Here is a 14,645-nt window from a genome sequence, read left to right on the forward strand (position 1 = left end):
CTAGATCAAATCTAATTTTCCACAACTCATGTTATCAGTTTTTTGTCTACTGAAATTCCTCGGAAGGATATTTTTTTTCAATGTTTTGTCAGTGGAACAATCCAAAACCACTTTAAACAGCAGTACAACCCACTGAATAGACTGTACATCTATCCTTCATGGCCTTGTTGTCATTCCCATCAAAAACCAAAGATGGCGCTGCCGTGAATAAGGTCATAACTAAATAAATATGCTGTGTGATTATGATGAAGGATTACAACAAGTGGTAGATTGGCATGCCACATGCATGTGCGAGAGACTTCATATGAATAAAATACATACTCCTCTTTCGCTGCTGATTAACCGTCCGCTTGCCAGCATTGGCATTGGTGTCCTAGGTTGCAAACCCTGACATACTGCCTAACATCTCATATTGTGTTCCAAGGAAGAAATTAACTCCAAAGTTGGTTTGGAATAACATGAGAGTGAGTAAATGACAGAATTTTCATTTTGTGGTCAACTATTCCTTAACTCTGACAGTCCCTGCCAACTGTGTCTCAGTCTTGTTTTCTCTCTCTGTCATACTCGTTCTCTGTTGTCTCTTGTGCTGTACCGCATAATCTCAGAAGCAGTAACATCTGTCAGACACTTCTTCCGATAGACAATGAAGATAGTTTGTCCTGTGTCAGCCTTTTAGGAGGCCTCGCTGTGCACCATCTGTCTGTTATGTTCCCTTTTGGTTAGCCTGAGGTGGAAACATGCCCCTGTTTTTGCTGCCTGTCCTTTATTTTGTCCCTTCCCTCTTACTTCAGGTTTGATCCGAAGAAGGGCTTCTGGTGCCAGCTGCTAGACGGAGGCAAGACCAAATGCCTGGGGAAGAGTAAGGGGAGGAGATATCCTGACATGGACGTTGATGTAAGATTACAGTGTGTTCCTTGTTTTACCAGTCATTTCATGTCTGTGTTTCATTCAGGAAGGCCATACCAGTCTTTTTGAATTTGTAAAAAAATAATGAAGAGTGGGTCTGTTGTTAAAGAAGTTATGAAATAAAATTTGATCCAATTTACTTTGTTAATATATGTCAATTTGTGCACAATTCAACAGTTCACATTATAAAAAAAGAAATAAAAAAAATTAAAGCATTAATATTTTTATCCACCTCTGAAACAGCTTTTTTACTAAAGTAACCAGGGCCACATTTACAGGAAAACATACTAACCAACTACTTTTTAAATGTAATGTATTTTTCTGAATTATTTTTTTATGTGAGTGGTGCTCCCCCCATTATGCAGTTACTAGAGTGTGGATTGCTAGGTCTTATGAGTGGTTGCCAAGAGCCTCCCTCCAAGTCTCTATGATATTCTGGTCACTAAACATGGCTCTGGTCCTTCATGTAAGTCTATGGAATTATATCCATCTAATCACTTATGGTAGTAGTAGCACATCTCTCCTCAACAAGCTGCAAGATTTGAGGTTTCATTAATGTCCGTAGCACAAACAGTGCAGGACGAATTTGTTCAAATCCCAAACCCTAAGTATGAGCAATAGTTATAGTGATAAATGGGGCTGGGCGTTATGACTATATACTGTATGTTGTGGCAACGATGTAAAGTGTCAAATCGATAAAGATTTACAATGCATTCAGAAAGTATTCAGACCCCTTCATTTTTTCATATTTTATGTTGCAGTCTTATGCTAAAATGCTTTAAATTATTTATTTTTTTCACATCAGTCTACACTCCATAACCCATAATGACAAAACAAAAACCAGATTTTTGATAACTTTGCAAATTTGTTAAAAAGAGAAAAATTAAATATCACATTAATGAAAGTATTCAGACCATTTGCTATGACACTAGAAATTTAGCTTAGGTGCATCCCATTTCTCTGGATCAACTTTGAGATGTTTCTACACTTTGATTGGAGTCCATCTGTGAAAAAATCAATTGATTGGACATGATTTGGAAAGGCACATACCTGTCAATATAAGGTCTCACAGATGAAAATGGATATCAGAGCAAAACCAAAGCCATTATGTCAAAGGAACTGCCTGCAGAGCTCCGAGACAGGATTGTGTCGAGGCACAGATCTGGAGAAGGCTACAAAAACATTTCGGCTGCACTGAAGATTCCCAAGACACAGTGGCCTCCATAATTCTTAAATGGAAGAAGTTTGGAACAACCAGGACTCTTCCTAGTGCTGGCCGCCCGGCCAAACTGAGCAATCGGGGTAGAAGGGCCTTGGTAAGAGAGGTGACCAAGAACCTGATGGTCACTCTGGGTAAGCTCCAGAGATCATGTGTGGAGATGGGAGAAACTTGCAGAAGGACAACCATCACTGCAACACTCCACTGATCTGGGCTTTATGGCAGAGTGGCCAGATGGAAGCCTCTCCTCAGTGCAAAACACATAAAAAAAGCACCTAAAGGACTCTCAGACTGTGAGAAACAAGATTCTCTGGTCTGTGAAATGAAGATTGAACTGTTTGGCCACAATTCCAAGCGTCATGTCTGGAGGAAACCAGGCACCGCTCATCACCTGCGCAATACCATCCCAACGGTGAAGCATGGTGGTGGTAGCATCATGCTGTGGGGGTGTTTTTTTATCAGCAGGGTCAGGGTTACAGGAAAGCTGAACGCAGCAAAATACAGAGATATGCTTAATGAAAAGCCGGTCCAGAGTGCTCAGGACCTCAGACTCTGTGAATGTCCTTGAGTGGCCCAGCCAGAGTCCGGACTTGAACCCAATCGAAAATCTCTGGAGAGACCTGAAAATGGCTGTCCACCAACAGTCCCCATCCAACCTGACAGCGCTTGAGAGGATCTGCAGAGAAGAATGGCATAAAATCCCCAAAGCCAGGTGTGCAAAGCTTTTCGCATCATACCCAAAAAGACTTAAGGCTGTGATCGCTGCCAAAGGTGCTTCAACTAAGTACTGAGTTAAGGGTCTGAATACTTATGTCAATGTGATGTTTCAGTTTTTTCTTTTTAATACATTTGAAGTTATAAAAAATCTGGGTTTTGCTTTGTCATTATGGGGTATGGAGTGTAGATTGATGTGAAAAAAAAAATAATTTAAAGCATTTTAGCATAAGGCTGCAACGCAACAAAATGTGAAAAAAATTAAGGGGTTTGAATCCTTTATGAATGCACTCTAATGTGCTGTATGCGTTTTTATCAGTGAGCAGGTCTTCAGTTATCGCGGCACAGACCACAAAACTTACATGACCGATTTTAATTCTACTGAGACAGTTTTTACCTTAAAGCACTATGGTGGAAGTCAGACATCTCAGATGGCTAGACAGCCTGACCTTCTAACCACCTCTGACGAGGAAAACAGCTACAACATTGTGTTATGCGCCAAAATAAAGTGTTTTTAAACTACACATCATCACCCTTACTAAAATTCTGTTCCAATGAGGGTTGATATTAAGAATAGGAAAGGGGCCTGGGTAGCTCAGCAAGTAAAGACACTGACTAGCACTCCTGGAGTCACGAGTTCGAATCCAGTGCTTGCTGAGTGACCCCAGCCAGGTCTCCTAAGCAACCAAATTGGCCTGGTTGCTAGGGAGGGTACAGTCACATGGGGTAACCTCCTCGTGGTCGCTATAATGTGGTTCACTCTCAATGGGGCGCGTGGTGAGTTGTGCGTGGATGCCGAGGAGAATAGCGTGAAGCCTCCACGCGCGCTATGTTTCCGTGGTAACGCGCAACAAGCCACATGATAAATTGCGCGGATTGATGGTCTCAGATGCGAAGGCAACTGAGATTCGTCCTCCCCCACCCGGATTGAGGCGAGTCGCTACGCCACCACGAAGACTTGGAGCACATTGGGAATTGGGCATTCCAAATTGGGGAGAAGGGAAAAAAAAGAATAGGAAACAAACCAGCCATTTTTGCCTTCAGATATTCATACATTCTCTATAGAGATTACTTAAATCATAAAGAACCTAATGATATTTATTTATTGCCTATGGCCTATTTTCTTTGTTGCACTGATTTGAGAAGATATTCAGTTTCTTAAGGAAAGTTTATTATAATAATAATATCGGTCAGCAACAGATCAGACTGAAATGTGTCATATTGTGAAATTTAGCATTACAGTATGGTTGATTTAATACCAAGTTGAGGGATTTTTTTACTTTGACTAAGTTCTAAATAAAGAGAAAATTATATGAGAAAGTTCTTTTCTTTTATAAAATATTTTATTCACTGACTGGATTATCCAAAAATAGGCATTACAATGTGATTAATATGTAAACCGTTTATTTTTTTAGAAAAATGTTACTATATTGAGATATATGTCATTATCGTGATATAAATTATTCATATTGTGATAGAAGATTTTGGTCATATCGCCCACCCCTAGTGATCAAATATAATAGTGATTGCCTTAGCAAGCACAACTAATAATTTCATAGCTTAAAATCCATGATCCTTTCAAATTCTGATTGATAAAATCAAATTTCATCCTACATTATATCCTGTTGAATAATCAGAAGTGGTGGCGTTACTGAATTAAATGTGTTGCAAATGCCCTTTCATGTTTTCTATATCATTCTGTGAGACCGTTCAGATTGCGTCTATTCTTTTCTAGTCACTTCAGGGTCATTCATATTGGTATATTTTCTAGAAGGGCACAGCAATTTCAGTCAGAGTATGATAAAGAGAGGCTCCGTTGGATGCTGAGGACCTTGATGTTACCTTGAGGCTTCTTGGCAGATACATCAAAGTTAATGAGGGATGAAAGAACAGGCTGATATGACCTGCCTTTGCAGACACAGTAGGAGTAGCAGCACTTCTGAGAGAGAGAGTAGTAGACTGAATGAACAGCTGTAGCTTTCAGGTTCATGACCCTTTCTGAGTCTGAGGTGTTTTGGTTAATATCAAGTCAAAAATATTTAGCTGTTTAGCATCAGAATATGACCCATTTTAAAGATGAAGTGTAATTTCTGCACCACAAGTGTCACCAAACGGAATTGCAAAATTGATGGCTGTTTTCAATCATCACATTTAGACTACATATAAGCAGAGAAAATAACCTTATCCTCTTCCTCCACAGTCCCGGACCTTCCTGAGAGAGTACTACCATGAGCACAACATTGAGCTCTCCAAGCTGCTGTACAAAATGGGCCAGCCGCTGCCTAGCTGGCTCCGAGAAGAGCTGCTCCACAGCAGGTAGCCTGAGGAGGGGGGTGGAGACACACTGGTCAGACTCAGACACCCCTCCTTCTGCTTTTGAGGGGACTCACCCTCTTGTCCACCCCTGTCCGCTGTCGGCCATGGCAGTTGGTCAAGTGTCCTCCAGCAGCCTTGCGGACCTACAGTTCGGGGGACTGAGCTTATAGAGGACAAGATGGAGAGGTAGAAAAAAGGCAAGGAAGATGCACTAAGGTGCACTCAAGGATCTGTTCTGTTTTGGAGAATAGTGAAGGGCCTAAGACAGAGCTCAAACATGGGATCACAATAGGAGGCTTCAAAAAGACATTCTACTGCTCTGGAGCGTTGAAGTGCCAGGGATCTCGGTCATAATGTCAGAACAAATGTACACCTGCACGCAATATGGGAGAGGAGTGCACTCTGCGGACAACATAAAAGTCAATAACAGATAAACAAGTGCCAGGGTGGAACCTTAAAGTCAGACATTGTTTCCTTTGTTAAATCTTCTTTTATCATTTCATGTGTTGTATTGCACAACACAGGGCGTTCGCCTTGTAGTGTCATGCTTCTGTTTTAAACTGTTTTGATTTCATAGCATACTGAACCCATTCATTACAGCTGCACCCTCCGGGCTTCAAATGTGACATTTAAAGGTGAAATTTCATTACGATGTATTTATGGCTATTAGTTGCAAATCCACAGGAAAACTTAATAATGCGTGAAAAATTGTGGTACTAAAACACAGATAAGCTACATCCATAATCAATGTGACTGTAAATATGAAACTGTAAAATAGCTGGGTGTTTTGATGGCCCATTATGTGTGCTGTAACTGCCTTAATGCAACGTTATCAAGCCAATTACGATTACATTCACAAAATATATGAGCTAATATGCTTTGACATGCCTTGAGGGGCTGATCTTTTAATCTTAATTTTAATGATGAATGTCAAAATCTGGACCCATGAGTTATTTTGGCGTTATCACTGATCTTACTGGAGCGTTGAATTTTGTCAGTAATGGTGTTGCCGTTTTAATAATGATTCATAAATCTCCCAACAATATCAATCTTTTATCATTTTTTTTATCATTTTTTATTATTATTATTATTAATGTTTTACCCCCCTTTAATTTTTATGTGATTGCTCAGCATATCACAAAATCTAATCACTTTACATTCATGGTTGTCACCAGAATGTGTCCAGGAATGTATTGCGTCTGCCAAGACACCATTTTTAAGGCCATTTTTTATGGCTTGTGTTCTGTAGGAACTGTTGACTGCTACTGAACTGTATAAATTACACCCATGAATGTAAGCAAGGATGCTATATAATATACATAATACCTTTCAGTGGCAGGCAGGGCAGTCCGTGGAAAGCTACGCAAAGCCCCATAACCCAGTGCTGGGGTAATATTAAACCACTGCGATAATGGATTTTATTTCTCAAAGACGTGCTGCTGAAATGAGAAGTCATGAAACGAACCCAAATCTAATTTTATGTAGAACATAAAATTAATCGCATTTAATTTTGTTCTCTCCTTTTTCCATTTGTCTTTGAAAAGTTTTTGTGCACTTTTGTCTGTACCTCCATGCACAATTGCTTCACACAGCATATATGTCTCTTCTAACTGCTGTGTAATGTACCCTGTCACCCGAAGAAGGCATTTATCATATTTTTTGACTCTACGTTCAGACACTAACTGGCGTTCGTCATTTGATGGCTTCCCATTTCTATTCAGGGTCTTGTCTGTAAGTGCAGCTTGTGGTCAAACCATCTTCCAAAGCATTTCATAATGAAAATACTTGTGGGTTCTGCAAAAAAAAAAAAAAACGGCATATAAAAGTAAAGATTGAACTGCGTTTAATCTTAAATTACCCCAGATATTCCCTGCTTTAGGAGGGACACTTGTGTAAGGGGTTATATGTGCTTAACGCACAGTTTCACAATATTACAGATGGAGAACTGACAGTATCTCGAGTGTTTATTTTTGAAAATACAGATCTTATTTGTAAAAACTGTACAACCCATTGTTTTCTTCATTGACCTCAAAGTATGGTGCTTGAGAAGCACAATGTGTTTGTTGTTGACCAAGGAGTGGAAAAATGTATAATGTGTATCTCTCGTGTAAGGATATCACTCCACACAAAGATTTTGCACCTAAACACAGGAAGACTTTTGGGTTCATGGAGCATTTTTTATTACCAGTACCTTTTAGAGATAGTTTTACTGAGTCTTGGTTTAAATGTAAGTATAGTTTACAACTGTCTACGGTACAAAACCATGCACCTTACATGCTGCTCTCGGGTTAGTCATAATCACACTTGTAAAACTCTTCCTCCTTTTCATAATTTAGAATTCCTGCTCCCCAGCCAACAACTGACATCTAATAATGCAATATTGTGTTTCCTGGTAAAATGGGAAGTTTTGCACCAAGCACAAATTATGTTTCAATGAAATTTCTGTCACAGTGTACAGAACCCATTTATTATGAGTGAATGGAACAAAGAGTATATAAAATATGAATGGAATGTTGTTGTTTTGTTTTTTTATTTTTTGACCACACTCACAAAGAGGTGCAGAGAGATCCCCATGACTTTCACACTGCCAATATTGTGCTTTCTGTATCATAATGTAGGGTTTCAGTAAATAGAATAAAATAACTAAGGAAATAATCATCTGGACTGTACAATCAAACCTACCGTTGTTAATATTTTTTATTGTTGGTAGCCAATATTTTTGTGATTAATTTGCAAATAAAGAAACCACTGTCTTTTTAGTTCTGTCTCTCCTTCCTGCATGAAGTACAAATATCAGTGGAGTAAATTTGGCGAATGTTTTCTTTATTTTAGATTATTGCAAATTAAAGTGTCAGAAATTAACTGAATTAAGGGGCAGTTTTGTACCCCTGAATTGGATTGTTTGGGCATATATTTTTTTTCTGACCATTTTAAAACAATCTGTTTCTCATCCATATATGTCAAATACTTTCATTTAATTGGTTCATTAATACAAATTCTTAAGATTGAAAATGTATAACCTCTTACCCTAAACAATAAATCAAAATGTATTAATATGCCATAATATGTATACCTACACTGCCTGGGCAAAAAAAAGTTGCATACTCTATTTAGTCGGACCGCCTTCAGCTTTGATTACGGCACACATTAGTCGTGGCATTGTTTCAACAACCTTATGCAACGTCACAACATTTATTTCCGTCCAGAGTTGCATACATTTTTGGCTGAGATCTTGTTTTGATGACGGGAGAGTCGAACTACTCCGTAAAGTCTTCTCCAGCACATCCCAAAGACTCTCAATGGGGTTAAGGTCAGGACTCTGTGGTGGCCAATTCATGTGTGAAAATTATTCCTCATGCTCCCTGAACCACTCTTTCACAATTTGAGCCAGATGAATCTTGGCATTGTCGTCCTGGAATATGCCCGTGCCGTCTGGGAAGAAAAAAAATTCACTGATGGGATAACCTGGTCATTCAGTACATTCAGGTATTCAGCTGACCTTGCTGAGCCTAGACCTGACCAATTGAAGCAACCCCAGATCATAACACTGCCTCCAGAGGCTTGTACAGTGGGCACTATGTATGACGGGTGCATCGCTTCATGTGCTTCCCTTCTTACCCTGATGCACCCATCGCTTTGGAATAGGGTAAATCTGGACTCATCAGACCACATGACCTTTTTCCCATTGCTCCACAGTCCAATCTTTATGCTCCCTATAGCAAATTGAAGTCATTTTTTCCAATTAGCCTCATTAACAAGTGACTTTCTTGTGGTCACACAGCTGTTTAGTCCCAATCCTGTAAGTTCTCGTCACACTGTGCATGTGTAAATGCTCTTACTTTCACTGTTAAACATAGCTGTGAGTTCTACTGTCGATTTTTTTTATGATGTGACTTCAAGCGTTTTAGTGATCTCTGATCATGATCACTCAAGATTTTTTTTTTCCAACCACATTTGTTCCGTGAAGCTGACAGTTCACCACTATCCTTCCAGGTTTTAATGTGTTGGACAGTTCTTAACCCAATTCCAGTGATTTCAGCAATCTCCTTAAATGTTTTCTTTGCTTGATGCAGACCAATAATTTGCCCCTTCTGAAACACAGTAACATCTTTCCCACAACCACGGGATATGTCTTCAGACATGGTTGTTTAAGAAATGAGAAGCTACACACTGCATCAGTTAGGGTTAAAAAGATTGTTTCCAGCTGAAACATATTAATCACTGCAATAATGATCCAGTCATAGACTCTTAAGTATCTGAAGTATCTGCTCATTTAAATCCAAACAGCGACTTTTTCTTTTTTCTTTTTTTGCCAAGTAGTGTAGTACTGTAATAGAATATTAAGAAATATATCCGATGTTAAAAATAAAGAAAAATGAATTATAAGGGCATTTTGCAATTGGCAGTTTTGCCCTAAGCTCCTCTAAATTTCTGACCATATAAATATAAATGTAATGTAGATTATTTAAAAATTGCTCAATTCAGTTGGATGGAAATTTGTCATACAGTTGAAAAGCTTCATTCTTAAAAATAGACTGACTTTTAATTTTGAGTGTAAAGTATCTCTTTAAAAAAAAAAATATGTGTGTGGTTTGTACACCAAAATAACCTCCTGAACCTTTATAAACCAAATATGAAAACACCAATTACATTTAGGGCACAGAAAGATTTGAGGCTATCTACATTTTAGTCATTGCAAAACAAGCATCAATGTAAATGAGCTAGCAGACGAATGGCTGATCTTTGCCCCCATGAAACAGCAGTGTCATTTTTAGTTGGTTTAATATTTATAACAAACATAAACTACAGCTGCATCTCAATCTGTCAGCAGCAGAGCATCTGTGAGCATGGCTTGCCTCCACATCACACACTCATCAAAGCAGAGTGCATATTAGCCAGAACTATACACTCAATCATTCTGACAATGTCAATGAGCCGCTACATTAACCACAGACTGTTCATTTACATTTAAAGGGCGGAGCACTCTTTGTAAGAAGCACACTATATGGCCTGTGTGATTTGTGCTTTAGAATGAACAAGCAATCTACAAGCATATGCTGTTTTCCCTATAAGACATTTGTCTTTTTTTTTTTTTTTTTTATCAAGCCATGTCTTGTTTAGGTACCAGGCACTAAAGAAAGCATTAGAAGATTTGAAGGCGTATATGGATAGTGATTAATGGATGTGAAAATGAAACTTCACTTAAGTCCCATCAGAATCATGTTACATTTATGCATTTGACAGGTGCTTTTATCCATAGTGCCTGTCAAATGCATATAATTATATAAAATGCTGTTGCAATAATGTATAACATACATAGTACATGTAGCCTTTGCAACATCAGATTATGATATAATGGATAGAGAAAATATGCAGATTTTTTCTTGCAACTGCACAGCAATATTTTTGAACTTTTTATAGAATAACAAATCAGAATCGGATCACCACAGTTTTACAGCAGTAACAATAACTGTAGTTAGTTACTTATGATATTTTAACTATTGTTACCATAATTTTATTTTTATCAAGGGGGAGGGGGGGTCCCACTATCACAAACAGTCATATCTGAACAAAATACTATAAATAAACAGTATAAATGCAAAAAAAGACAATATTCCTGACTTTGCTTGTTTGTTTGTTTTTGTTTATAATCACACGGCTGTTTGGAAATGGGTGAAATTGGGTTTTGAACTATTTTATCTTACGTATATGCATTTGCAAAATTAAAAAAATAAATAGCCTAATGTAGGCCTACATTTTCCTCTTTTTTTTTTTTTTCTATTTTTTTTTTTTTTTTTTATGTAAACATTAAAGGAATATTCTGGGTTCAATACAAGTTAAGCTCAATCAACAATATTTGTGGCATATTATTAATTACCACCAAAAAATTATTTTGACTCATCTATCCTTTTCTTTAAAAGAAGCAAAAATCTGGGTTCCAGTGAGGCATTTACAATGGAAGTGAATGTGGCCAATCTGTAAATGTCAAAATACTTTTCAAATTTTCAAAAGTATATCTGTAAAACTTAATATGTGTGTTAACATGATTTTAGTGTGACAAAATCGCTTACTAACCTTTTCTATGTAAAGTTGTATCTAATTTTACAACTGCTTTGCCATGGCGATGTAATGTCAAAAAACCCTAACCTAACCCTAACTTTACAGCTCGAATGATACACAAGTTTTAACAGAAGAATGAATGTAAGTGCTTTAATAAAATTATTAGCTTCACATTTCTGCCTTTAAACCCTCCAAAAAATTGGCCCAGTCACTTCCATTGTAAGTGCCTCACTGGAACCTTGACTTTTGCTTTTTTTTATTTATTTATTTATTTTTTTTATAAAATCTAATTCCAGGGAGTTGTGTGGCGCCATGCGAGGATCGGACGTGTGAACGACGAGCTCTGTGCACTTTGCTAGTTTTTAATTATTTTTGTATCATATACCGGTGAGATTTGATACACCCTGCAACATAACTGTTCTAAGAAGTCAACATGTCAAAGAATTCAAAATCCTCGGGCTCTAGAGATATTAAAAGACACTTACGTGCTCAAGCTGATACCTCAGACAGGGCCACAGACCATGTACTCGGTTTGGACGGTGCGGTGGGAGAAATTCAGCGGCAACTGTCCAGCATGTCGTGATGCTGACGAAAGTCGTAGCGGACCTGGAGGATCTTGCTGTAATATGTCGATCGATTACAGTGATGGAGGCAAAATTCTCAGAATCGATAAGAGATTGATTATCTGGAGATGGAATTAGCTGCTAATCTGCTATTAATTTTTTTTTATTATTAATTACATTTATTTATCATTTGCACATATATCATTTGCACATATACAGTGAAATTCTTTTTTTTTTTTTTTTTTCACATATTCCAGCTAAGCTAGGGTCAGAGTGCAGGTTCAGCCATGATACGGCACCCCTGGAGCAGATAGGGTCAAGGGCCCAACAGTGGCATCTTGGCAGTGCTGGGGGTTGAACCCTCAACCTTTTAATCAGTAACCCAGAGCCTTAACCACTGAGCCACCACTACCCCCTGTTTTTGCCAAGCTGGGGTCAGAGCACAGGGTCAGCCATGATACGGCACCCCTGGAGCAGATGGGGTCAAGGGCCTTGCTCAAGGGCCCAACGGTGGTATCGTGGCAGTGTTGGGGCTTGAACCCCTGACCATTTAGTCAGTAACCCAGATCTTTAACCGCCAAGCCACCACTGCCCCTGTCCAAGCCACCACTGCCCCTTTGGTGCTAGCAACCAAAGTAGATTTGGAACGCGTTTGGGAAAAGCTGGAAGACCTTGAGAATCATAATCGGTGAAACAATATCCGAATTGTTTAGAATTCCTGAGAACGAGTAAGGCCGAGATATGGTGAAATTCTTAGACAAGCTCTTCCTGAGTCTGCTCGACATAACAGGCCATAAGCTGGAAATTGAGTGAGCTCACAGCATCCCGGCTCGCAGATCCGCTGAGGGAGACAGGCCCCAGTCAATTCTGGCCAAATTTCTGAGATCATCTGATAAAGATCTTGTGTTACGTGAGGCGATGAATAAAGGAAGGCTTTCTTGGAATAACCACAGCATTTTCTTGTTCCCAAACTTTGCAAATTCGACAAGAGAGAAATGTGATCAATTCAAGGAATGCAAGAAACACTAACATCAACGGAAGATCGCTATTGCTCTGATGTTTCCGGCCAAACTGAGAATTGATACTAAGGATGGCTGCAAAATATTTACATGCCCACAGCAAGCATTGTCTTTCATAGAGACAATGGGGTGAGTAAGTCATTTGATGTTTCTCACGTTGCCATACAAGTGAACATACACTTGACTGTCTGAGGAAGCTGGGTGCCATTTTGTTTCTTTTTGTGCTGGTTCCGCCTAGCAGCTCCTTTGGGACAGTTGTGGATGAATCTGCTCATTCTTTGTGCTTATGCCTCTTATTGGCTGGAGTTTGTTTTGTGGAGTATTTTTTGCAGGACATTGGAAGGATCAGGTCATCTGCTGCACTCATGAACAGCCAGCTCACTGAACATTCGTTTGACTGTCCGAGGAAACTGAACTTTTTTTTTTTTGTGCTGGTTCCGCTAGCGGCTGGAGTTTGTTTTGTGGAGGAACACACCTTCGATACAGTTTTGTGAATTAATCTACATGTTCTTTGTGTTTATTCTGCCTATTGGCTGGAGTTTGTTTTATAGATTATTTTCTGTTATGTAATTCTGTCTCACAAAATTTGTATAGAAGTACCGGACTTATACAGTCTGATGGCAAAGTTGTCACGGGGGCTCTCGTAGGCGTACATGTACTGTTTGAGTTTAGAAGGATGGATGCTGGTTGGCGCTGTTTTTCTTTTTTATGTTTGTTCGGTTTGGGGGGAAGTTCGGGGTTTGATTGTTGCACTAATGGGGAATGTGGTCTTTATAATTTTATTTTTGACACACAATCTATTTTTTCGAACATGTCAAAATGTCAAATGTTAATATGAGTGGATTGTCTCTCTCCACGTGGATGTGAATGAGTTGGGGCACCCCATAAAAAGAAGGAAGGTTATTTCTTTTCTTAAACATAAGAAATATGATATAGTGTTTCTTCAAGAAATGCATATTTCCCCACAGAAAGCTGAAAAATTTGGGAAGATCAAGTAAGAGCAGGGGAGTCATTACATTGATAAGTAAACATCTACAATTCAAATGTCTCAAACAGATTAAAGATAAATTAGGAAGAGTCATTAATGTTTTAGCAGAAATTCAGGGGCAAAGTTTGATTCTGACTAATATTTACACACCTAATGCTGAGGATCAGGGCTTTTTTATAGATCTTGAAGGAATGTTGCAAGCCGCTTGCACCCCTCATGATATAATATTGTTAGGAGTCTTTAATCTTTTGATGGACTCAGTCCTTGATCATAGTGAAGCAAAAGTGTGTAAGCCCCCTAGAGCAACACTGACGATTCACAGGATGTGTAAACATATTGGTCTTACAGATATTTGGAGACTTTTAAACCCATCTGGGAGGGACTATAACAAATTTTAAACAGTCCATAAGATTTATTCTAGAATAGTTTTTTTTTTTTATAGCTAAGTCCCTCATTTCATCTGTTGTTGATTGCTGAGAGGTGTTGCCACATACGGAGAAAAAAAAAATCATATAGTTGGCGCTTTAATGTATCCCTTTTGCAAAATCCTGATTTCCAACAAAAGTTAAAGGCTGAAATCAGTGTTTATATGGAGACCAACTGGTCCTCAGTATCCTCTGTGGACGTGGCTTGGGAGGCACTTTAGGCGGTTCTTACATTATCCCTCATTCATCAAAACATCCAAAGCACAAGAACACGTAGAGTTGGAAGGCAATATTAAAAGTGCTGAGGCAGAGCTGAAGTGCCAAATGTCATCTGATGGCCTCAGAGAATTGAACCGATTGAAATTCAGATATAATACTATTTTGTCACGGAAGGTGGAGTTTTGGCTATTCAGGGTAAGACAGTCATACTTTGAG

At 38.7% G+C, this 14,645-nt stretch overlaps 1 protein-coding gene across 9 annotated transcripts in view; it reads left to right on the forward strand.

Moving 5' to 3' along the window:
* ndst1b (N-deacetylase/N-sulfotransferase (heparan glucosaminyl) 1b) overlaps positions 1–7,914 on the forward strand; it is a 117,799-nt gene extending 109,885 nt beyond the window's left edge. For all 9 annotated transcript variants that reach the window (XM_051678414.1, XM_051678418.1, XM_051678419.1 and 6 more), the window contains 2 exons: positions 792–894; positions 5,040–7,914. In XM_051678414.1, coding sequence (XP_051534374.1) covers positions 792–894; positions 5,040–5,159 — 223 coding nt within the window. In that variant the 3' untranslated portion in view covers positions 5,160–7,914. The remainder of the gene's footprint in view (positions 1–791; positions 895–5,039) is intronic.
* The last annotated feature ends 6,731 nt before the right edge of the window (positions 7,915–14,645 follow it).

Source organism: Myxocyprinus asiaticus, chromosome 38 (genome assembly GCF_019703515.2).
Source record: "Myxocyprinus asiaticus isolate MX2 ecotype Aquarium Trade chromosome 38, UBuf_Myxa_2, whole genome shotgun sequence".
In the NCBI taxonomy this organism is placed as follows: domain Eukaryota; kingdom Metazoa; phylum Chordata; class Actinopteri; order Cypriniformes; family Catostomidae; genus Myxocyprinus; species Myxocyprinus asiaticus.